The 24,146-nt window shown below is 45.4% G+C and overlaps 2 protein-coding genes across 4 annotated transcripts; both read right to left on the bottom strand.

Annotated features, from left to right (window-relative positions):
- Nucleotides 1-370: 370 nt before the first annotated feature.
- Nucleotides 371-13,804, bottom strand: gprc5ba (G protein-coupled receptor, class C, group 5, member Ba). 3 transcript variants are annotated; one of them, XR_013629968.1, is made up of 5 exons: nucleotides 13,343-13,804; nucleotides 6,731-7,757; nucleotides 5,814-5,959; nucleotides 3,779-4,300; nucleotides 371-3,743 (listed from the first exon to the last, which is right to left on the bottom strand). XR_013629968.1 is itself a non-coding variant. In XM_058049831.2 (4 exons), the coding sequence occupies exons 2-4, from the start codon at nucleotides 7,752-7,754 to the stop codon at nucleotides 4,256-4,258; spliced, it is 1,215 nt and encodes a 404-aa protein (XP_057905814.2). In that variant the 5' UTR covers nucleotides 7,755-7,757; nucleotides 13,343-13,804; the 3' UTR covers nucleotides 371-4,255. The 3 variants fall into 3 exon arrangements, 2 of the variants coding, with proteins under 2 accessions (XP_057905814.2, XP_057905815.2); XM_058049831.2 differs by having other exon boundaries at nucleotides 371-4,300; XM_058049832.2 differs by having other exon boundaries at nucleotides 371-4,300; nucleotides 5,838-5,959; nucleotides 13,343-13,801.
- A 6,051-nt stretch (nucleotides 13,805-19,855) lies between these two features.
- On the bottom strand, nucleotides 19,856-24,146 carry proza (protein Z, vitamin K-dependent plasma glycoprotein a). The gene is made up of 9 exons (XM_058049807.2): nucleotides 23,998-24,146; nucleotides 22,756-22,902; nucleotides 22,503-22,660; nucleotides 22,409-22,433; nucleotides 22,230-22,343; nucleotides 21,356-21,490; nucleotides 21,164-21,279; nucleotides 20,814-20,931; nucleotides 19,856-20,633 (listed from the first exon to the last, which is right to left on the bottom strand). The coding sequence occupies exons 2-9, from the start codon at nucleotides 22,835-22,837 to the stop codon at nucleotides 20,095-20,097; spliced, it is 1,287 nt and encodes a 428-aa protein (XP_057905790.2). The 5' UTR covers nucleotides 22,838-22,902; nucleotides 23,998-24,146; the 3' UTR covers nucleotides 19,856-20,094.

The raw sequence follows: 24,146 nt of genomic DNA, 5'->3' as shown, positions 1-24,146 counted from the left end.
AATAATAATTAAAAATATTAAACATTTATTCAGTGATAATTTAAAAATACCAGTTCTATGTATATATTATTTCAGGTAAATAAAAAATATTTTTTTGTGATTATTTTGTCAATTATTTTATATTTACAAGAATTAAAAATATTTTCTCATTACCCAGTTTTGCAAAATGACATTTTAAAAAGTTGTTCTATTAACTTTAAATAAAATAAAGAAATATTACATTTTGTCAAATAATTTTTTGTAAAATAATAAAATTGTAATGAGAAAATCTTTTTTTAAATTAAAAAAAGATTTTCTCATTACAATTTCATTTTATAAATAATTTTTGGTATTTTTCTGTTTGACTGGCAGTAATTTTGTTACAATAAGTTTTATGACATTTTTGTCTTTGATAAACTATAAAAATATTTTGTATAATAGAATGTTTTGTTTGCCCGAGCAATAACTTCATATTCTTGACTATTTGACTCAAAATAATACATTATCCTGTTTGGCTGACAAAAATGTTAGTAGTTGACAAGATAATCTTCAAGTTGATGTTTGAGAGCATATTATCGATGTCCAGTAAATCAAGAACGCTGGTAGATAGATATACAAGAAATTCACATCAATGAAATGTAACTAAACATTACACTTTTATTGAACGTGTTTTCCTGAATTAGTTACAGAAAGAGTTATGAAGTGTTTGTTTTTCAATGATCATCCTTGACTAGTGTGTGGGGGATGGGGGGACAGGGGGACGGGCGGTGTTAATGAAGTTGAACGTAGGCATGCCGCGTCACTGCACAGTCACAGCTGTGAAAACCAACACCAGCCTGTCAGCCGTTCTCAGGGAACGGTCTGAAGGCGACACCAGGAGAGGACAGGGAGGGGGTGGGGGGGGGGCTACATGATATTGACACCCCGACCTTAACACAGAAACGTTGTGCAAATTTCACCACATACGTAGATAACACAGAGATGGAACAGTCCCCCGCTCGAATATGTCCCTTCTCAAATGATCATCATCTTGCAAGAACCGGCTTCTTTAAGAGCGTGAAAAGAAAGCACAGATGTCGATGATAGCTGTCACATGACCTCCACATACAGTAAGTAGTAGTGAGAGGGAAGGAATGGTGCAGAGCATGCACACATACTGTAGGTAGTCACCAGTGCAAAATCTACAAAGTCACATCTTCTTTTTAATACTTCACACAAGTGAAAACACCACAAGTGTTGAAAACTCCTTCACTCTTCATTCTCTCTCTTTTTCTGGAGCATTTCCCCCCTCCCTTGGTGATGGTACAAATCCAAAAACCACGAGATAGCTCCTTCTTCCTGTTTCTAATTTCAATCCTTGTTCATGTTTTCACCTCTCACTATTGTTCCTGGAGGACATGCTAACCCTTGTTCCTTTAGCTGATCTTTAACCCTTGTTCCTCTTGCTGATCCTTAACCGTTGTTGGTCTATCTGACCCAGGACCCTTGTGCCTGTAGCTGATGCTTAACTTGTGTTGTTGTCGCCGATCTTTAACTCTTGTTCCCCCAGCTGACCCTGGTTCCTCTGGCTGATCATTAACCCTTGTTGCTCTAGCTGACCCTTAAACCCTTGATGCTCTAGCTGTTTGTTCCTCTGGCTGATCCTTAAACCCTTGTTACTCTTGATGCTTGTTCCTGTAGCTGATCCTTAAACCCTGTTCCTCTGGCTGATGCTTAAACTTTGTTGGTCTGGCGGATCCTTAAACTTTGTTCCACTGGCTGATCCTTAAACTTTGTTGCTCTGGCTGATCCTTAAACCCTGTTTGTCTGGCTGATCCTTAAACCCTTGTTGCGCTTGCTGCTTGTTCCTGTACCTGATCCTTAAACCCTGTTCCTCTGGCTGATGCTTAAACTTTGTTCCTCTGGCTGATCCTTAAACTTTGTTCCTCTGGCTGATACTTAAACTTTGTTGCTCTGGCTGATCCTTAAACTTTGTTGCTCTGGCTGATCCTTAAACTTTGTTGCTCTGGCTGATCCTTAAACCCTGTTCCTCTGGCTGATCCTTAAACTTTGTTGCTCTGGCTGATCCTTAAACCGTGTTCCTCTGGCTGATCCTTAAACTTTGTTGCTCTGGCTTATCCTTAAACCCTGTTGCTCTGGCTTATCCTTAAACCCTGTTGCTCTGGCTGATCCTTAAACTTTGTTGCTCTGGCTGATCCTTAAACTTTGTTGCTCTGGATGATCCTGAAACCCTGTTGCCCTGGCTGATCCTTAGACCATGTTGCTCTGGCTGATACTTAGACCTTGTTGCTCTGGCTGATCCTTAAACCCTGTTGCTCTACTTGATCTTTAAACTTCGTTGCTCTAGCTGATCCTTAAACTTCGTTGCTCTAGCTGATCCTTCACCTTAGTTGTTGTAGCTGTTTCTTAACTCTCATTTCCATAGCTGATCCTCCACCCTTGTTCTTGTGTCTGATCTTAAACCATGTTCCAGCAGCTGGTCCTTAACCCTTCTTGCTATTGTGCATGTACACCTACTCATCTGGCCTGTTAACTTGTGTTATCAACTTTTGTTCCCATAGCTGAAACTAACCCTTGTTCCTGTAGCACACGTTATTAAACCTTGTCCCTGAAGTCTTATGTAAAACCCTGTTTCTGTGGCCGATCGTAACTTGTTCCTTAAGCATAGCCTTGTTCCTGTGGCCAGTGTAAATATAGAGTATTACCTCTGTGGCCGACACTAAACCTCGTCCCTGTAACTTCTTCCTGTTCCTCGTGGTAACCCTGGTTCCTGTTTGCCCTTCTTGCTGGAATTCCCCTTTCCTGTGACTGAGCTTGGCCCATATTAAACCCTATTCCTGTAACCTGCGGTACCAATTATTGTTCCTGTTACCCATGTTCCTCCCCTACCCATGTTGACCCGTGTCCCTGTAGGTCCTACAGCCCATTCTACGTCTTCTTCCTGTAGTCTTGGTCTGGTCGGGGCCCATGTTTTCTGTTCCTGGAGTCCATATGCTGAACCCACCCCTGTTCCAGCAGCCAGCGTTGGTCCAAACGTAGCAAGGCTGTCTTTGGGCATGGCACTGAGCTGTTGTGCTGTGCTCCTATTTTAGAAGAGACGTAAACACAGTGTAGCACGCGGCGGCCTGTCTTAGTCACGTGTTGCTGTGAAGGCTCCACTGTGACTGCCTGGTGGCCTTTAAGTTCATTGATTCTGCCCGCCCTGTTCTGCTTTTGCTAGTCACTCTTCCACAACTACAACAGTACGTAACAGTCTTTTTTTTACTGCCAAAAAGTATTCACAGCCTTTTTTTCTCTTATGCAGAAAAAAAACAACAAAAAATACTTTTAAAAAAAGTTTTAAAAAAAGAGCACGCAAATGCAAATTAAGCAGTTAAAAAAAGTCACATCATACGACGTGTCCAAACGGTTAATTTGTTCATTTAAAAAAGGTAAACAAGCAAGCAGGGCTTATTATTCAGATTAATATTATTTTTTTACATCACTACTACAGGATGTACACAGCTTCTTCCATGAAAGCTGGTGACAGGATGAAGGGCGTGAAATGGAGGAGGAGGAAGCATCCACTAACTAAATAAAGATGAGCACAACATGGCCGCCCCTGCTCCTCTTCCTCCTCCTCTTCTTCCAACCTCACACTGCAAATGCCATCTCCGTCAGGCTCTCGGATATCTCCACACACTTCTAAATATAGTCTGTCTTGCATCTTTTCCTCCTAGTATTCCTCCGCACCGGACGTCGTCATCTTGGTTTCCTGTGAAAACCTTTTCCCGCCGTCGGGGGTTCGACCGTGATTCACCAACCCGCCAGTCATCGTCATCTCGCCGCTGGAGCTCCCCATCCTCGTGTGCAGGTGCTGTCACTTTGTGTGTCCGTGCAAATGTGTGACGGTGGGAGAGCGGATGAAGCCGTTTGGGGGTCGGGGAGAGTGGCGAGGGAGGGGTTGTTGTTGGGAATACACACTTAACACTCTCTTTTTGTTGTTTTTTTTGAGACACACATCCCACATGGACTTTGGAAGGATGGATGACAGAGCTACAAAAAAAATCTTTTTCACAGTTTAAGAGCAAATTACACCCAAAGACGACTTTTTTTTTTCTATCTCTGTCATCCATGACCTCCTTTCTCTCCCACGTGGACGCACATAAACAATATTGGATTGGCACACACACACAAGTCAGTGTTGAAGTCTGTACAGAGTGAAAGTGGCATCCATCTTTGCATCCTCCTCAACTTTCACCCCCCTCTTCGCCTCCTCAGTTTGGACCTCCCCGCTTCACCACAGCTGCCTCCCAGTGTAGGTGGGAGGGGCAGAGGGCACCTGCAGTGTCAAAGGGAAGCTAATTAGCGTTTGACACTGAGTAAATTTAAAGGTCTGAGTAAAGTTAATCATATTCATAAAGCTCCACAGCCAATGGGGCAAAAACACATCAAAATGTAGAAACTGTTTGTGGAAATTCCTATTTATTTTGCATTTTTCAGCACAAACCCAATTTTTCACCATAAACCAGGGGTGTCCAAAGTGTGTGTCCCTTTTTTTTATTGGCCCTCGGCATATTTAAAAAATACACTTAACATTTTTAAAAAAACGCTGTAATTTTTACAAAATAAAGCAAAAATCTTAGCATAAAGCCATAATATGAAAATGTTTGCTTTATGACAAAAAATATTATGAGAAAAAAATTCTCAATATTAATTATAAATATTATTACAATATTAGTAACAAAATGAAAAAATGGGAAAAATATTTGTATTGGCCCTGCACATATTAATTTTTTTAAAAAGAATTCCTACAATAATTATTGCAATATTAGTAACAAAACAAAGGTTTTTTTTGGAAAATTCTATAGGCAAAAAGTGATATTACAACTATATAGTGAAACTATGATGAGAATAAAGTCAGACAGTTGAAATATTTAAAAAAATGTAAAATAGCAGCCAAAAACAAACAAGCAGTTGAGAGGAAGTAATAAGATACTTTGTCTCCTCTAAGCCAAAGCTGAGATGCAGGCTGTTTATACTGTCTAACGTATCAGCGTATCTACATGGGGTGCTTTACGCATGGTAAAATATCAAAGTGGCCTTGATACCTTTTGATTGACACCCCTGCCATGAGCATTATTAATATTTGCTTCATTTGCTTTTGCTGTCACTTGATTGCAGCATGCATGTTTGCACTCAGGCATGCAGCAGATGCATGAACGTATGCCGTGTAACCTAGCATGGAACTCCATGTGTATCAGGCACATCATTTCTCTCAAAGCAGTGGGCAGAAAACTAATTAGAACAACAAGTTAAAATAATAAAAATATATTTATGATAATAATTAATTTAAATCTAACATATTCTGTACTGTATAACAGTAACATAACATAGTCACACAAAAATAAGTCATTGACTGTAATATTTGTCTGTTTCGAAATCAATAAAATAAATAGTGAGTGCAATTCTAAGTGGTTTAATTGGAGCGTTCAAGTGTGACATCAGCAGTCGGAGCCAATCAAGAGTGACATCTGATGTATCATCGATAAGAATAAGAATGCCGAGCAGAATGATGGTGCCTTTGAGCCATGCCTCGGTGGTTGTGTAGCAGCTCCATGAAAAGCATTCATCCTGGTGAATGAGTGGCGTTATTTACACACCCGTATATGACATGAGTGGCACAGCTTGACATGCATGTGCTTCCAAAACCAGCGTCCACACTGGACCATGCACTGTGCACACTCACGCCTCTCTCTGCTTTGTTGAGAATGACGTACGATCCGGCACAAATGTGCATGCAGTCCGGTGGGGGTGGGGGGTGGGGGGTGGAGGACCGCGGGCGGCGTGTATACCTGCGATTGGGAGGATGTACTCACCGCTCCCCCGTTCAGGATCATGGTCATTTCGGTGGGCTGGTAGACGTTGCTACGGAAGGGAGCGCTGGGCCTGGCGCCCGCGTTGCTGTTGTGCTGCCCGGCGCTGCTGCCGCTCCTTAATCCTGATGGACAAGAAACGATGGAAGGGTGACTCATCTTAGTGACTCAGCAAAAATCTTGCTGTGCAGACATTTGCGTCTCTTCCTGTTTCTATATTACTATGATTGTTTTTTGCAATTTTCATTCAGAACAAGCCCTGCTTACATGGACATTGTAAAATATAATATGCATCTGATAATATGCATGCCAGGCCGCGTTTTTAAAGACATGCACTGAAGACACATTTACTTCGATGATAAGGTGGTTCATTTTATCCAAGACGAGAATGAGGGTAGGAAAAAAGTACTGCAGCATCTGTCGCTAAGGATCATCAGTCTGTACGAGACAAGCGCACCAACAACAATGGAGGAGAACGAGACTATCATGTGTTTGCTTCTCCACATGTTCAATACACATTTTATCCGGGAGGAAACTGAGGGCAGCAAGAAAACGGAGCACTGCAGCAAAGTTGACAAAATTTTGTATAGTACAGCTGCGTCCAGAGCCAAGTCCCAGCAACCTCAGTCTGAATGAGACGCTAACAAACAACAACAATGGAGGAGAAGCAGGGCCTCTTCTGTTTATTTTATGCAAGAGGAGACTGAGGGCAGAAAGAAAATGGAGCGCTGCAGCCAAGTAGAGACTGCAGTGATCTGATCACATTGATCTGATCTGATCTAGAGGAGACAAAGGCTTTCCATTTTCTTGCTGCCCTCAGTCTCCTCTAGCATAAAAAGGCCTTGCTTCTCCCCCATTGTTGTTGTTGTTAGTGTCTATCATGTGTGTTCATGTACCTGCAGTGTTTTCGTCGTTGTATCCGTAGCCCTGGTTCTCCACAAACTGCCTGTGAGAAAGCGGGATGTCTTCATCGAAGCTGGTCTCTCGCATCCGTGTGGAGTTCTGCGACGTGTCAAAGTAGTCTGGTGCGGTGGGCTGCGGCGGAGGCTTGAGGCAGATGTGCGATTCGGGGATGGCGTGGAAGATGAGCAGGAGCCACCCCTGGGCGACTAAAGCGATGGCCAGCGCCGGATCGTTCCATTCCGGGGACTTTCCCAGCCAGGCGTTGCCGTAGAGATAGAAGCCCACCCAGGCCACCCACAGCAGCAGCGACAGCAGGCAGGTCACCAGCAGCCAGACGGCACTGCAGCGCCACTGACGCGTCTTCCCGCACAGAGCCAGAGCGGCGGCAGTCAAGGCGGCTAACAGGAGGGCGAGCACATAGCTGCAAGCCAGCGAGAAGTCCATGGGGAGGTACTGACAGGCGGCCCGGCCCTCCCTCAGCACGGTCAGAAGGAGCCACTCCGTGGCGATGATGCCCTGCACGGCACTCAGACCCAACGCCAGGCCCGAAAGGGCGCATCCTCCCGGGCTACGCCGCTCCCGACCCATTCTGCGCAGACGCACCCCCTGCACCAGCAAGCAGGAGAAGCAAAGAGCGAATAGGAGGCCCCACAGGGCCCTCCGGAGCAGACACAGCGCCTCATCCTGCTCGATCAGGTAAGCGAAGCTCAACCCAAACAAGCCCACCACGCCCAGCAGCAGCAACAGGATGGGGCCCACGCCGCTGCGCTTCTCGCCCTCGCTCACGTGACGTAAGCGACACAGCAGGACCAGCGCCAGCAAAATGGCCACCAGCGTACCACCAGCCGCCACCGACTCGACGGCCACGCCCCATATAGAGTCCAGGTCACAGAGGAGGGTGTAGGGTCGCCCCAGGCCCCAACCGCAGCCTGTCGGGAGAGCCAAGGATTCCTCGGAGTCTTGGCCTGTGGTCCCACGGGCCAGCAGCAGCAGGAACAGGATCAGGGGAAACGTCATCTCCTAAAAATGAACCACAACACAAAGAAGTTGGTGAGTGAAAGAAACGAGTTGTAAACGAGTCACAAAACAACAAAAGCACAGCAGCTCATGAAAGTCTTTTCAGCACCGAGCACTCGGAAACGTCCCAACACCCTCCCACGCGTCACATGATCATCGCAAACAAAGACAGTGGAGAACTAGCAAAAGAACAAGTAAGAGATAAAAAGTAAACAAGAATTCTCGGGGGAATTTTGTAGGGAATATAAAAATTTTAGGTTGGGAGCTGACTATTTCCTGGTACAACACACTTTACACTCTCTCTTCATGTTGTTTTCACCTCTAAATGATGTCATTTCATGTGAAGACAAATGTTTTCCATCCTCAGCAAAAATAAGGACCCTCACTGCTCCAGTACTCGTGGAGGGCGCCACATTTAACTGCTTTAATTTAAAAAGTTTGGACGCCTAACTGCAATGCACGTTTTGTCACAAATGCTACAAAACTACAAACTCCAGAAATGCTGAGCTGTACACCCTCAAAAAACTGGATCTATAGAAATATTATACACCATGACTTTGGTCAGACGGCCGGGTGGTGCGTGACTCAAAGAATCAACTACAAAATCCTTCTGTACACCTACAAGTCCATCCATAACCTTGCTCCCCCTTACCTCTCTGACCTCATCCACATTCTTAAGCCTTCCCGTTCCCTCAGATCTTCCGCGTCCCTCCATCTCACTGTTCCCTCTGTTCGTCTGAGAGCTTTCAGCTGCTCTGCTCCCCAACTCTGGAACTCTTTGCCACCAGACCTCCGTAACTCTGCCACCCTTCCCATTTTCAAATCTAAACTCAAAACCCATCTGTTCAAACTTGCCTATTCCCTTTAACAGCTTCACATGGTCCCCCCTCTCCCGATTTATTGTATGCTCTTATTTATTGTTTGTTGTCTTTTATCTTGTATTTTATATTGGTGTTTTTATCTCCTGTACAGCGTCCTTGGGTGTCCTGAAAGGCGCTTTTAAATAAAATGTATTATTATTATTATTATTATTATTATTAGTACTCGTCTCATCCTGAAGCGGGAAGGTGCTTGTCACTGCCGTTCTTCCATAGAAAAGAAAATGCCAGCATTTTTTTATGCCTGATAGAAGGTGATCCGACGTTTACATCCACGTATAGTAAGATGCAATGCAGTTTTCCATACAGTCATAATACTACATGAATATTTGTACCATTTTGGATCCAGCAATCTTGCGCCTGACATTGAACGCCTCACCAAAGCTCCATCTATCATGTGTTTTTTAACGAGCACTTGTTTACGAGCTCAAGGAAAAAAATATTCATTACTTGTGACACCTCCAGGAGGTTGTTGTAATATTTATGCATGCATTAGTGCATATTCATTTGTTTACAGCGCTTTCATGTATCCCGCAAGAGATTTACACCTCTCCAAAGAATCCTTCCTTCCTTCCTTCCCTCCCTCCTTCCTTAAGTCACTTTAAGATGCTGGCGTTTCCTGCCATCAAGCTGCTGGTTATGATGGCTTTGATGATTCACCAAAACAAAAGCACAGTGATGGCTGATCTGCACGCTCGCTTCTCTAAGACAATCATTTCCTGGTGAGACACCCCCATCACCTTGCCCTCCCCCTGGTAACCATGGTTACACCCCTGTCTTGAGTAGACGACTGGGGGGAGAGAGCTCAGTCGTCCGCATTAAGCCGAGTAGACAGTTCCTCCTCTGTCTTTGCTCGTTTTTTCCCCCCTTTGTCAGATCTTAATGAGCGTGCATTAAGAACAACACAGTGGAGACCCTCACTTTCCCTCCGAAACCCCCCACAATCTCACGCTTTCACTCATTCTCACACAGATGAGACGGACGCTAAGGACACACACACACAATCACATGCATGCAGTCACATGCCAAGTCACAAATGAGACATGAGACAAACACACACAAAGACTTAACACAATCTTTTTTTACTCTCTTTTGCACCGCTGTTCCTAAAATGTGGGTGTATTAGAGCTCTCTAGACAGAAAATAACACCCCTATAGTTACCTTTACACTCCCATGACACAATTTTTAACATAGAGCATTCCAGACATGAAATGACATCCCATAGTCACTGCGCTTTGTCTCATTTGGTGTCCAGGCTGCTCAGTGCAACAGGGCTAACACAAACAAGTATTCTGGGGTTGTTATTTTCATACTTGCATGCCAGTCATCATGTGATTGTAACCAAAAAACTGCCTGTCCCGTTGATGAAGGTTATGCTGGTGACAGTTTGACCCTGGAACAGACGATTTGGTTTAGAGCAGATTCCCTGTGGGAAAGCATTTTTTGGAAGCCAAGCAGTGCGGACTTTAGTGGTTCCGTTGTGGCCAGAAATAAATAGAGATGGCCCCCCCCCCATTTTGAAAGCGCTGCACTGTGGCTTTCATCACCACATCTCCTCCAAAGCGGGGGTGCATTCTCCTCACCCAATTACAGCCTCCCGCTTCCATTTTGGCTTCTTTTATTTCTGCTCTCCCTGCTGCACCTCCTTGCCTCCATTCTGTGGCTCTTATGTAACGGGGGGTGGTGGGGGTGGGGAGGGGGGAATCCAGCTACTTCCAGTTCTGCTGCTGCATGGCTGCCGCGTAAGAGCGGCCTGCATGCATGCGCCTCACGCGTGCAAGCAAGGTGCATTGATGATAAAGAAGCAGCAGATGCTGCTCACGTACTCGCGTATCAGCAGCTGTGTAATAACTGGGGATGTTTATGTGCGTCTGGCAACACATTGATCCAGCTGGTGAGGTGACCGGGTCATTGTGCAGGATGTGGACCACACCATTTGGGACTCCAGCTGGATGCGCCGTTCGCTTTTGGCACCAAAACAGCTTTCCTTTTCTGCCACTTCCTTCCTGGCGTAAAAGTCATTTGAAATATTCACAACATATTTTTCAAGGTGTGTTGGGTGGAGATTTACTCCCTGTGGACCTGTCAGGTCTGCAGCTCAGTGGAAACATGTCAAGGTAACTCTCCACCCAATGTGCTTTCAAAAATACTGCATGACTATAAACATCTAAATATATTCCATTAAAAACAACACAATCAAGGAAAAGCCCAGGCTACCTGGCACCTTGTGTACCCAATTATTAGGATATATTTTATTGTATTAAATAATAAGTTGTGATGGGGGACAGTTTGACCCTGGAATGGATTCAACTTCCATTTAATCCAATAGGAAGTTCCATCTGCATTCTATGTGAATACCAGTGTGAATGTGTCAGCACTTCCTTTTCTTTCTTTGGCTTTGGCATTGATAGTCGAGGACTAAGAGGCCTTTTTTTGGTCAGCTTTGGGCTTTTGTTGTGGATTAAAACGCAGGAGAAATAATCCACTTGCTGGTTGAACAAACAAGCTTAATATCCATGATGATGTGCATCTGGATCCCCTGATATCACCACAATGATATCACCAATCCTTCTCAGATGCTCGTCAAACAACAAAATAGTCCAGATGAAATTTTAGGCTGTATCCTTGCCAGCATCCTCCGGGCATCCCTCACCGTCCTAATTAGGCCTCATTAGCATGGGACGGGGTGGGGGGGGGGGCTCACAGCAGGGCCATATGCTAATTGACTTGGCAATGAGTGTTTTAGCTCAAGCGTCAATAAACGATGGCTTGTCATACCCCTGAACGCGACTTGAAAATAGAAGGTGTCACGTGATCATCATTCATGGGGTAGAAATAGTCCACCCGCCCACAAGTGATACCGATTGATCACAGGGGATCGGACACTCAAGATGGTAAACAAGAACTGAGGAGAAACGAGGAGAGCGCGTGTGTGCGTGTAGAAGAAGGCAGGAAGTTTCCATGGATAAGAAAAGGGACGCACATAGAAGCGTGGATGACCTCCGCCAAGGCCACGGGACCCTTCCACGCTCACCGGCTCCTGCTTATACCAGATATGTCACAAAGAGTCACTCATTCCTCAATGAAATATGAAAGAAAAAGCTCAAGAAAACAATGGAACCAGAAATAAAGCCATGTCGACAATAAACATTCAGGCAAGGAGCCATTTAGAAGAGCTGGCTCTTTTTAGGGAGCGCATTCTCTAAAAAGAGCCAAATCTCCCATCACTATCGAGTTGCATGGTATGGTGGCTAACTTATTTTTACACTTGTTTGACAGCTAACCTCCATTCCACTCACTACTGAAACCCAGCGTCGTGGTCATACATCAATGGGTGAGTCGCTTTGCTTTCCTTTGGTTCAATATGTAACAGTCCCTCCTTTATCGCCATTAATCGCCTCCAGACCCCACTGTGATAAGTGAATTTCTGCATGGGTTCGATTCCTTATTTCATTCATTCATTCATTTTCTACCGCTTTTCCTCACGAGGGTCGCGGGGGGTGCTGGAGCCTATCCCAGCTGTCTTCAGGCGAGAGGCGGGGTACACCCTGGACTGGTGGCCAGCCAATCACAGGGCACATATAGACAAACAACCATTCACACTCACGTTCATACCTATGGACAATTTGGAGTGGCCAATTAACCTAGCATGTTTTTGGAATGTGGGAGGAAACCGGAGTACCCGGAGAAAACCCACGCATGCACGGGGAGAACATCGATTCCTTATTTATGAATGAAAAATATTCAAAGTTAAAGCATCGAAAACCTGTTTACAGCCTTCTTAATATGCTTTATTAGAGCCCTCGAGACACAAAATAACACCCCTATATCAGTTAACTTCTTCTTACACTTTAAGCATTGCCTTGACTGCTAATGAAGAGCTTATTGTGACGACTGATTATTCCTCCTTGCATGGTTTCCCAAGGGGAGGGGGTAGACACCTCACAAGAAACATGTATGCAGTCACATGTAGTATCCAAAGTACATGGACAGGAACAGGGATGGTATTTAGGTACTGTAAATATTCATAGACACATTTTTCCTCTGCTTAACTGCACCCAAGTGACTACTTGAGATTCATTTCATGCTGACCACAGAGACTGGGGGTACGCTCTAGAAAAGGGTGTTGCTGCATGGGGGGGTTACACGGTCCACTCTTGGTTTTAGCTGACCTTAGGAGCAGCTGAATGCAAACACATTTAGAGAATGCTCTTTTCCCCCCTTCCCTTGACAATGTCGGCCACATGGAGGGTCCCCAGGGCATTCCAGAAGAGTGTTTGTTTGAGGGACCAGCAGCAAAAGCATTGTTCCACATGTGTTCCTGCATGTGTGTGTGTGCGCGCGTGCGTGTGTGTGTGCTAGGAATAGAGAATGACACCTCACCTCTTAACAATGATGGACTGCTTGACACTCCCAAAAATATCCCCCCGACACCCCCCCCCCCCATGTGTATTTTAGGGAATGAAAATGGAGGACAACCGTTCGATTCCCACATGCACTCCTCCATTGATGAGACATGCGTGTGCGCGTGTGCACACATGCAGAAATCCTCTGGGCTTTGTGTGCATGCATATTTGCATACAAGAGCATCCATGACACACAGCAACATCCCCTTTCTCTGCATGTTATGCGTGACCCCCCCCCCCACACCAACACCACCGCCCCCGCCGTAATGGGCTATTTATGGATCCATGATGAACACCACCAACCTTTGTAATCGATGCAGAAGATCCGACCGAGAAGGTGACGAGGCTTGCACGCGCAGCTGTCAGCGTCGACGAGACTCGGTAGTAAAAATGTCACATTTTAAAAAAGAGCCGACTCGTTGGCTTCGGCTCTCTGAATCCACATGAGCGCCGCCGGCCCAGACGGTTCCGGCTACCTCGCTCTCGGAACCGGCGGTGGTCGCAGCAGCCCCAATGGCATGGAATGACCACCCCCTCCACTCTTCCCAGATGGATGTTCTCCTGATAGGTCCGAGCTAAATCCTTTGTTCGATCATCTTTCCACCTTGCGGTCTTCAAAGTGAGACCCCCTCCACCACCACCACCACCACAGATGTGTTCGTGGGGAAAAAAAAGTCCACTTTGACGCTCTCCGTCACCGCTGCTGCGCACTGAATGAGCGCCACGCAAAACAGCGCTCTGCATAAAGTGCTTGGCGATTAACCCCCAACCAACCCCCCCCCCCCCCCGCCGCCACCACCACCACCGCTCCACCCGGACCGCCCCCTGCTATCCTGCGCATGCACGTACACACGTACACGCACAGACTAATGCCCTCCACACTTTATCAGTCCTTATTATTAACTTGATGTCTGACAGCACAATAACCATATTAAATCCTCTTCCCTACACACTCCTTTACGCGTGCGCACACCGCCTCTACTGTCACGTGACGATTTCTGATTATTTTCCTGCAGTGTCTATAATTGGTCTCGGACACAACAACCCCTAGCATCTGTGAATGTTAATATGTATTGAGAAGGCTGTAAATTGGTTTTGTATGTCTTATAAGTAATACTGTTACTTCTTATGTCTACTATCATGGGTTGTAGGAGTGTAAACGTGACTATAGGTGTGTTATTTGATTATGTTAAAATGTATGTGTAGGCCGTAAACCGGTTTTATATGTCGTCTTATTTTTCATGTTCACTATATTGGGTGAAAGGAGTGTAGATTCCAAATGTAGATGCTACCTAAGGTGCAAGACGTCTCTTATTTTGAAAAGTGTGCCGTGTTTCCTGTGGGAGGCTGACTGAGGTCATTACCGGCATTTAACAGCTTAGAGCTGCTCTGATGTTTATTATTTGTGTGTTGTGGCCTCAGCTGCTCCTATCCATCTGGGGGGGGGACTTTAAGTGGCTGAGTCCCCTGGTGGTGACACATGCACCCCCCCATATTCCCTGCAGCTTTATTTGTGGCCAAGTTGTTGAACTGGAGCGCTGTTATTGTCTTAAATCATCACACTAAATAATCATTTCCTCATTAACACTTTGTTTTATGGGACGCCAGGGGTGTTAATCTCCTCACCGGCAATAATGGTTTAATTCCTGCTATCTGGGGGGGGGCGGGGGCAGCCACCTTATCTGCCCTTTTTAGCTTGAGGGTTCTCCCCATTTGGATTTCTCCTGTCTGCACATAAATCCATGCAAAGTGAGGTGACAGGCCTGTAGGTTGGGGTTGAGGGGGGGGGTGTTATGAAGTGAGTGGCAGCTGCCCATTTAAGGCTAATCTGACAGGTGCAGGCCATGCAGGGGAGAGTGGCCGCACAGGGAGAGGATGAGGTGGAGGATTAATCGTCCGTAGGACGTGTGGCGCTTAAACAATAAATCCTCATCTCGGCCATCAGCATCACAAATTGGCTGGAAGCGTCAACCAGCCGCCACTGTCCAGGAAGAACTGGCTTTTATTAGTCAGTGCATCACATGACTCTCACAGGTTGGTTATTGTTCTTTGTGCTTTGTTGCCGATATACGCATGTTTTCCCAGCAAGGTCACAAAGTGAAAAATGCAACTTGGCCGTTGATGTTTAGTAAAGCAACATGCTTGTGTACATATGCTAAGGACTTACAATATATACGTCATACTTCACAGTGACAGTCATATTGCTGAAAAAAATTAAATCAACCTAGCTCTTTTTTTGTCAAAATATTACCACATTAAAAAAAAATTATCCTATTTTGCTGTTTGCTGTTACTTCACATCCAGGCTGCTAAGCAAAGACAGTGACAGATTGTATCATCGTCACGTGATCCATGCATCAATATCCTGGCTTCCGTCTTTGGCCATGGAGGCCGCTAAAAGCAGTCAAGGAGGGACGCGTTGCGACAAATAGCACGTTAATAATTCCAGCGTGACCGTGATCATGTGACCTGGCTCAGACGTTGACGCATAACCTGCTGTGGAAACTTTGGACCAGATTAGATTGGTAGCTTGTTGCGTTTGCTGCTTAGGTTTGCTCTCAAGAATCCCCCCTCCCTTTTGTTGTCTGCATCTTTTTGCACTGGTGAACATGGACATGGTAGCAGGATGTTTTAACTATGACAGGATGCAGGTGTCCAAATTTAGCAGGAAGACGGTCTAATTTTAAACAAGCCCGTTTGTTTCCGTACACGCGTCACATTTCAAAGAGGAGACTCTTCAAAGACCAACATTTGCTATCCACAGTATCTATCTGTTTATCTGGCAGTCTAACAGTCAACATTATTATACATAGTCAAAATGAACATGTGGTCGCGGGGTCAGCACCAGCCGTTTTTTTTAAATTTGGATATAAGTGTAGTTTGTGCACACTTGGAGGTAGGAAGGACTGGAACAAATTAGGATTTGTTGATTTGTCCTAATGAAATATGACATGATTCCTAGCACATTACTACGATGAGTAGAACCAGAGTACAGAGCAGGAGGAGTCACCTGCTGTGGCCCAGCAAGGTGCACTGTATTGGGACACATGCTCAGAGCAGCCGGTGTGACGCCACGGAGGTTTCTGGCAAATCTTTAGCACTTGTGAAACACCGCAGCGCTGGCCTTTCAGTGAGCTCCAGGGAAGTTACGACAGGCTGTTAAGATCACAGCAAGGAGAAAAAAGGAGCGCTTGCTTTGCTCACCCGCACGGTGTGGGTAATCTTGCCTCATTGGAACGTTATGTGAGCATCATTTGAGTATCTCTTTGCCATGCCGAGAATCCTAGTTTTTCATCATCAAAATATGATGACCATATTTTACAGTCACCATCATCACGTATATGAAAGCTGATATTTGGATTTGTGAACTAATGGGGGTTACATACTATATATACTCTACATGACGCTAACCTGAGCCACCACTTCAATTGTGTGGCTATTGCTAGCAGCGTCTAGCGAACGGCATTGATGGATGGATGAACGGAAGGATGGACAGACAGATGGATGGATGAACGGATGGATGGACAGACAAATGGATGGATGAACGGATGGATGGACAGACAGATGGATGAATGAACGAATGGATGGACAGACAGATGGATGGATGAACGGATGGATGGGCAGACAGATGGATGGATGAACGGATGGATGGACAGACAGATGGATGGATGAACGGATGGATGGACAGACAGATGGATGGATGAACGGATGGATGGACAGACGGATGGATGGACAGACTGATGGATGGACAGATGGATGGCTGAACGGACGGATGGACAGACGGATGGATGGACAGATGGAAGGATGGACAGACCAATGGATGGAAGGATGAACAGGCGGAAGGACGGATGGTCAGATGGATGGATGGAAGGATGGACAGCCAGAAGGACAGATGAATGGAAGGATGGAGAAATGGACAGACGGATAGACAGGCAGATGGATAGAAGGATGGAGAAATGGACAGACGGACGGACGGATGGACAGAAGGATGGACAGATGGTTGGATGGACAGATGGCGGAGCCAGCTTTTTCCCTTTGCTTTTGCATGAGATAATGCCATGAAACAAGCTAAAGCCATTATCTCACATCCACGTGCATATCTTATCTTCACCGCTCGGTGGTGAAGTTTGGAGCGTCTCTGGCCTGCTTGTGTGTGTCATCTCCTTAGGTTTCCGCATGGCTCCAATCCGAATGGAAGCCTTGCAAGGTCAGGGTGAGGTCAGTGGAATAAAGGCCACGGCAGGATTTACCTTCCTCCACAGTGACATATTGTTCTCTACCTTCTAAAGCCTCAAGGAACCCCGTGGGTCCTGGTCCAAGGTGGATAAGCATGCTTACTGGTATCAGGAGAGAGCAGGGGAACTAGAAGCCTGTGTGTTTTATTTAGTCCACATAGAAGACGGTGTGACACGACAGAAGACGCCTACTCACTTGAAGTGTGTTCTGATGCAGATCATGGTCATGTTGTGTTTTTTTTAGCATCTCATTCTTTCTTTTCCCGCTAGGTACAAACTATGCCGTGAACGTTATCTCACACTAATATTGTTATCATGTTCTGTTAAATTCCCCGCGCCTCCCCATGGGGGACCGGCCCACTATTTGAGAAGCACTGGTTTAGTGGAACATCGTAATACGAGGGTAACATTGGATGTGGAATCAGACACCACCCAGACAGATAATCCATCCCAAAAGAAAAAAGGGGTGTGCAACTGTTGTGATGTGCACAACCTTCCCCCCCGCTGCATGCATCGATGGGCGTGATGCATACATTAGCACATGTGGAGGATTGAGAGGGGGTCATGACAACATGGTGAGGATTATTGCTTTAGTAGGACAGGAGCCAGATTGCACCCCGTGACTGGCACACTTTCATCACTTCCACAACATATTGCTTCGCTGTGGAGGTATTTGATTTGGCGGGGAGTGACAGGAAGTGCTTTTATCCTCACTTCATTTGTGTCGAATCGAATATCATCCATCAGGCTGACTTTGCAAGGCACCCTCCTCACGACGCTCATGCACTGTACTGTTTGCGTTACGCATCAATCAGTCTTCTCCGACATCCAGCGTCACTAAGTGGGGTGCTTATACAAATAAGTGTATGAAAGCCCAACACTCAGTTACGCAGTGTGCTTGAACGCCTCATCATGTCAACAATGAAAAGAGTGCAGAGGAAAGGAGTCTAACAGGAAGTTGTTCATTGCTCTGTGTGCATTATGTGATCAAACAAGTAGGTTTGTATAGAATCAATTTTAAATAAGTAATATGTTAAAATAAATTATTTTTTAAAATAATTTTTAAAAATGTAATTATTTATTTGGGATAGGCTCAAGCATATCCCCACAAACTTAAGCGGCATAAAGAATGAATAAAATAAATACAATAATAATGTAATCTAGCAAACGTGTGAAATAGATTTTTTACTGTGTGCTTGTAGTTGTTGTTTTCAAATGTGGAGAGGGCGGTGCATCAAATGTAAAAATGAACTAATTTACTCATATTTTAGCTTTCCTTTTGTCACCTCTAACTTGGTCTTATGAAAGACAGTGAGTGAGCGAATCCACTTGGAAACATGCAGAGTCAAGACGATTCTTTTGTTCACTGACTCGACTCGGACACCCCATCAGAAGCAATGCAGACTCAGATGATTCGTTTCAGTTGGTTGGCCGACTCGCATTAGCGGAATCACCAGAAACACCTCAGAATCATATGATTTCAATGACTCACGTGAACCGAATCACCACTTTAATGAGTGAGTCCGAGTCCTTGAAATGAACCAAATTTACCACAGCTAGCTACAACTGCTACTCCCAGTAAGTTGCTAACAAACAAAATAAAAAGTCAGTCTTGGCGGAGTTCTGTATTCTCTTGCGTGAGATTCTACTTTTATAGCTTTGTAGCATGTTAAAGTACTGTACATACTGTATATGTTGGCAAATGATATCATTAATTATGTTTACAGGAGGCAAAAGAAGGAGCAGGCTAATAAATCGCCACAGGAAGAAGCAGCGTGAAGGAGCAGCACCATTTTTGGGAGTAAGGTTCCATCTCCTAGGCGAGAGCCATGGCAACAACCGACGTGGGGCCCCCAGCATTCAAGGCTGTCCTTTTCAAAAGTGGCAGGTCAGTGTTCTTTTTTTTTTTTAAGTTTAGCGTCTCTTACGCTCCTTCTCGCACCCACCCGTCCCCCTCCACGTGACACGGTCCCAAAGGGGGGCCGGCAGTGAGAAGACTGCTGAGTGGGAGAGTCTGTGGGAAAATGTTGGCAAACAACAACACAGAGGGCACCCTATTCAAATGCACAACACAATCAAACGCATCATGTAGGCTTCCAGCGTCGCCCACATTCTGTCAAAATATCTTTGCCTAATCCTTTTAACAGACAGATTAGCAAATGGACAAACACAAATAAGATGACATAAAAACCCATCATCTCCTTGATTGAAGTACCAATATCTGACAAAAGCAGGATTTGAGGCAAGCAGGGCGTGTAAACATGTTTTGGATGATTTTCATATCTAAAGACTGTGATTAAGAATGACCACTTTATTAGTGATATTTCATATATAAGTTCTGTGCATACAGTCATAAGCGTGGAAGCCCGTTTTCACCACTGAAAGGGGGGAAAAAAGTCATATTTATCATTTATCAAGTCAAAATTATACAATAAAAGTCATAGTTCTGAGATTAAAAGTTGAAATTTTCTTGTTAATGCCTATTAATGATCAATAATTCAGTATTTGAATATTTCCACAGCAGAACGCGCCCAAGGTCTTGATGGAAAAAAATTAAATATTTGTAATATATTTACAAAAAATACAGGAGATGACATAGTTTATTTTGGTTATGGTGATTACACGTCAAACAAGAACAAGATGATTATTATGAATTCCAAGGTACATCCACATGCTGAATAATTCAGTGCACTTATGCTTTACTTTACTGGAGCGCCACCTTGTGGATGAGCAACCGCAGGCAGCTATGAAGTGAGCGATACAGTCGTACAGTAGTAAGAGGGTAGAGGTGTGTATGATTGAAGCGCAGGACGTTTGTCCACTAAAGGGAGCGCATGAGCGACTGAAGCCAGCCCAGGTGGCGCGAGACTTTCTGAAAGACGAAGCCCTTGCTGCAGTCGGCGCCTGGCGGCTGGCTGACCACCCCGGTGAGGAAGAACACCTCCCTGTACAAGGTGAGCAGGGGGCTGCCGGAGCTCATGGTGCAGTCGGCGTTGGCGCGGGCGGTCGTGCAGCCCATCTTGTTGTTCATCACGTCGGGATGAGTCTCCAGACATTGAGCCAGACCGTTGTAAGCCAGGTGGTTGAGGGTCAGCGGGCCCTGAAAGGAAGAAACTCCCTGCTGGGGGTCTTTCCAGCCCGTGACCACGGCGGGAAGCTCCCCAGTCATGAGGACGCTCTCCGCAAAGTCCTTCTCTGGGAGGCAGGCGGCAGTCACGTCCTTCCTGAAGACGATGCGATCGCGGAGCTCCACCACCGCCAGGTCGTTCTCAGGGCGACCCGGCACGTAGTGTTTGTGCATGTGGGATATTTTCACGTAGAGGGTCTGCTCGCCGTCATCGTAGGTCATTTTGCGCTTGCCTGAGGAAAACGGGAAGATGACAAGATGGAGAACGGGCTAAAGTATTGGGAAGCTGGGCGTTGCCACCACAGGAATTCACTAATATTGCCTTAAAATGTTCATCCCACGCGTGTTCTTCCACACCAAACTCATCCAAACATGTGTGATTTGTTATGTTTTGTGTTGTGTTCCTTTCTCACCAACAACCACTTGGAAGGAGCTGTACTTGATAGCACACTGAGCCGACGTCAAGACCAGGTTCTCTTTCAGAATGATGCCGCTACAGAATCCTTCAGACTCTGAGTTCTTGAGTATAGCCTGTGGGCGCCGCCGGCGGAGACAAACATCAGTACAAGTGCACATTTTCTCCACCTTTGACAAGGACATCTGGTTGCTGTGTTGTTTACAGATGTTTTCAGCAGCTTTATGTAGCTCTGTATGCACTTTAAAATGTTGTTGGTGTTGTACTTGTTTTCTTGTGACGCTTGTCTTTTGCATTGTGTTGCATTTGTCTCTGAGACGTGCTTGACACATTCGTTTGTGTTCCCACCTGCCAGGGACACTCTGCGGAGGCACAGGCAAGTCCTTGATAATTACTCCGCACGTTGCTGGACTTCCTTTCCTCCCAGCGACTCAGGCTGTTCACCTTCCCGCAGGGATAGCGTACTGACAAGGTGAGAGACAGCTGGATTGATAACTCTCCTCATACTTCATCATCATAATCATCATCGCTGTTCCATACCTGCAGGTTCGCACTTATTGCGGTCCGTGCGACTGAGCTTCCACCCGCGTGCACAGGAGCACTCGTAGGACGTGTAGCCCGGCTTACAGAACTGGGAGCATCCCTTGTTCTTCTCCAGGATGCACAGGGTCTGGTCTGCAGGGAGGAAATGGAGGAGGAGGTGCATGTTGTTGCAGTTGGATAGGATAGGAGAGATGATGCAGAGTTCATCTTATTTATGTTTTCTTAATTTTTTTGTTATTATTTTTTTAAATGTATATTTTTTTAAATTTATTATGCAATTCATAATTTATGCATTTTATATTTTTTATTTCTTTTATTTTATTTAATATTTTTTATTATTATATTACAGGCGGCACAGTGGTCAAGTGGTGAGCGCACAGACCTCACAGCGAGGAGACCAGGGTTCAATTCCACCTTCGGCCATCTCTGTGTGGAGTTTGCATGTTCTCCCCGTGCATGCGTGGGTTTTCTCCGGGTACTCCGGTTTCCTCCCACATTCCAAAAACATGCTAGGTTAATTGGCGACTCCAAATTGTCCATAGGTATGAATGTGAGTGTGAATGGTTGTTTGTCTATATGTGCACTGTGATTGGCTGGCGACCAGTCCAGGGTGTACCCCGCCTCTCGCCCAAAGACAGCTGGGATAGGCTCCAGCACCCCCGCGACCCTCGTGAGGAAAAGCGTTAGAAAATGAATGAATTAATTATTATATTACATTGAATAATTTTTTTTAAATTATTTTTTACATTGAATTATGCAAGCCTAACAGTAATAATAATAAAATAAATACATGCTTTATTTCTAATCTTAAATGATTTAGATGTATTCATTTGTATTAATTCTTCTTTTTCTTTGACGATGCAGGCCTCACCGGTCTCACAGTGGACCCCCGAGAAGCCCGCCTTGCAGACGCAGTCGTAGCCTCCCACGCTGTCGGAGCACAAGGCTCCATTCTTGCAAGGTCTGTCTGCACACTGATCTCCGTCTGAGCGGGCAGGAAGTGGAGATGAGCCTCACGTGATCAGTTGTCAAAGCGCCACATGGACTTACCGATGTAGACGGACCAGAAGATGTCCTGGAAGAGAAGGCGAGGATCGTAAGTGTCCAGACTGACCTTTCCCAACATGAACAACGTGGAGCTTACCGTGCGGTACGAGTCCTGGAAGTGCTTCCGGGCCTCCTCGTAGGTGCACACCCTCTCCATGCAGGTCTGCTCCAGGGTGGAGGACGGCTGGTTGGCGCCGTCGATGCTCCTCTTGTGACGAGACATCAGCGAGCTGGCCTGCTGCTTGTCCAGGAAGACTGGAGGAGGAGTCACATGATGACAACCGTGACTGTGGAACTGAGCTCATCACATGTCTACGTCTCCTCGTGTTCCCATCCCCATCCCTCCTCACCTGTTTGAGGTGGGCTCTGAACGGCGGCCACGGCCCCCACCAGCAGACACACCAGAGCGGCGACTGTGTGTGAGGGGTGCATGGTGACACGTGGACAGCCAAGATGCCGCAACAGCAGGGATCAGGAGATGAAAGATGTCACGCAACCTGAACAGAAACATGAAGCACAAAGAGGAGGTTGGTGGTGTTAAACGAATGCAAGTCAATCAATTAGGAGATATCTCAGATAGATTGTCATAGAAGACTACAAAGTGCATCCATACAATAATGGCTGATGCACTCATTATGCAATATGATCCACTATACAGCTCTACAAATTCTACTTTAGTGTGGCTCTACAGTATACATTATGTTTTTAGTCATGTACTGTACTGTATATGCTGATGGATCACAAGTCCTCCAATATATGAACTTATACATTTAATATCAAGTACATTGATAAGTACATAATCTATTTTAATTATTCATTTTCTACCGCTTTTTCCTCACAAGGGTCGCAGGGGGGCTGGAGCCTATCCCAGCTGTCTTCGGGCGAGAGGCGGGGTACACCCTGGACTTGTCGCCAGCCAATCAGAGGGCACATATAGACAAACAACCATTCACACTCACATTCATACCTATGGACAATTTGGAGTCGCCAATTAACCTAGCATGTTTTTGGAATGTGGGAGGAAACCGGAGTACCCGGAGGGAACCCAAACATGCACGGGGAGAACATGCAAACTCCACACAGAGATGGCCGAGGGTGGAATTGAACCCTGGTCTCCTAGCTGTGAGGTCTGCGCGCTAACCACTAGACCACCGTGCCGCCCCTATTTTAATTGCTTAATTTGAATTCATTTGAGATGCATGTTTTTTTTTAACAGATGCTGCACCAAATGGAAAAAAATACAATTACAATTAATTAAATAGTACAGGTATTGTGTGGAAGTGCATTTGCATATTACGAAAATATAAACACATACTGATATTATCATTTACAATATAACATATACGTGTTATGTGCGGCACCAAAAGACATCATGTAACGTCACATAAAAGAATTTATCCACATGATTTGTACCCTGACTGTACAGTTAACGTCCGTTATATTTACATGAACACAAAATAACAAGGGCAGCAGCTTTTAGCATTAGCTGATGCGTTGTTGCTGCACAACAAAGATGGAGGCGCAGTCCGTAAACAACAACAACACACTACGAACTAGCAAAGACAACTACGTCATCTCATGTCAGAGCTCACCTCTTCCAACGAAATAGGCCCGGATTTGTAAACTGTCGGTTCAAAAACACACACCGCCCACGAAGGCTGGGCCCGTCAATGTCCCAAGTAGTGTTGATGACCACATCCTGTGGTCCAACTCTCCACTGCGGTGTCATTTATGGTGTAAT

Source organism: Doryrhamphus excisus, linkage group LG16 (assembly GCF_037039965.1).
Source record: "Doryrhamphus excisus strain RoL-2023G ecotype Guam linkage group LG16, RoL_Dexc_Guam_v1.1, whole genome shotgun sequence".
Taxonomy (NCBI): domain Eukaryota; kingdom Metazoa; phylum Chordata; class Actinopteri; order Syngnathiformes; family Syngnathidae; genus Doryrhamphus; species Doryrhamphus excisus.
The sequence above is the reverse complement of the archived record's forward strand: the minus strand, read 5'-3'. Positions and strand labels throughout refer to the sequence as shown.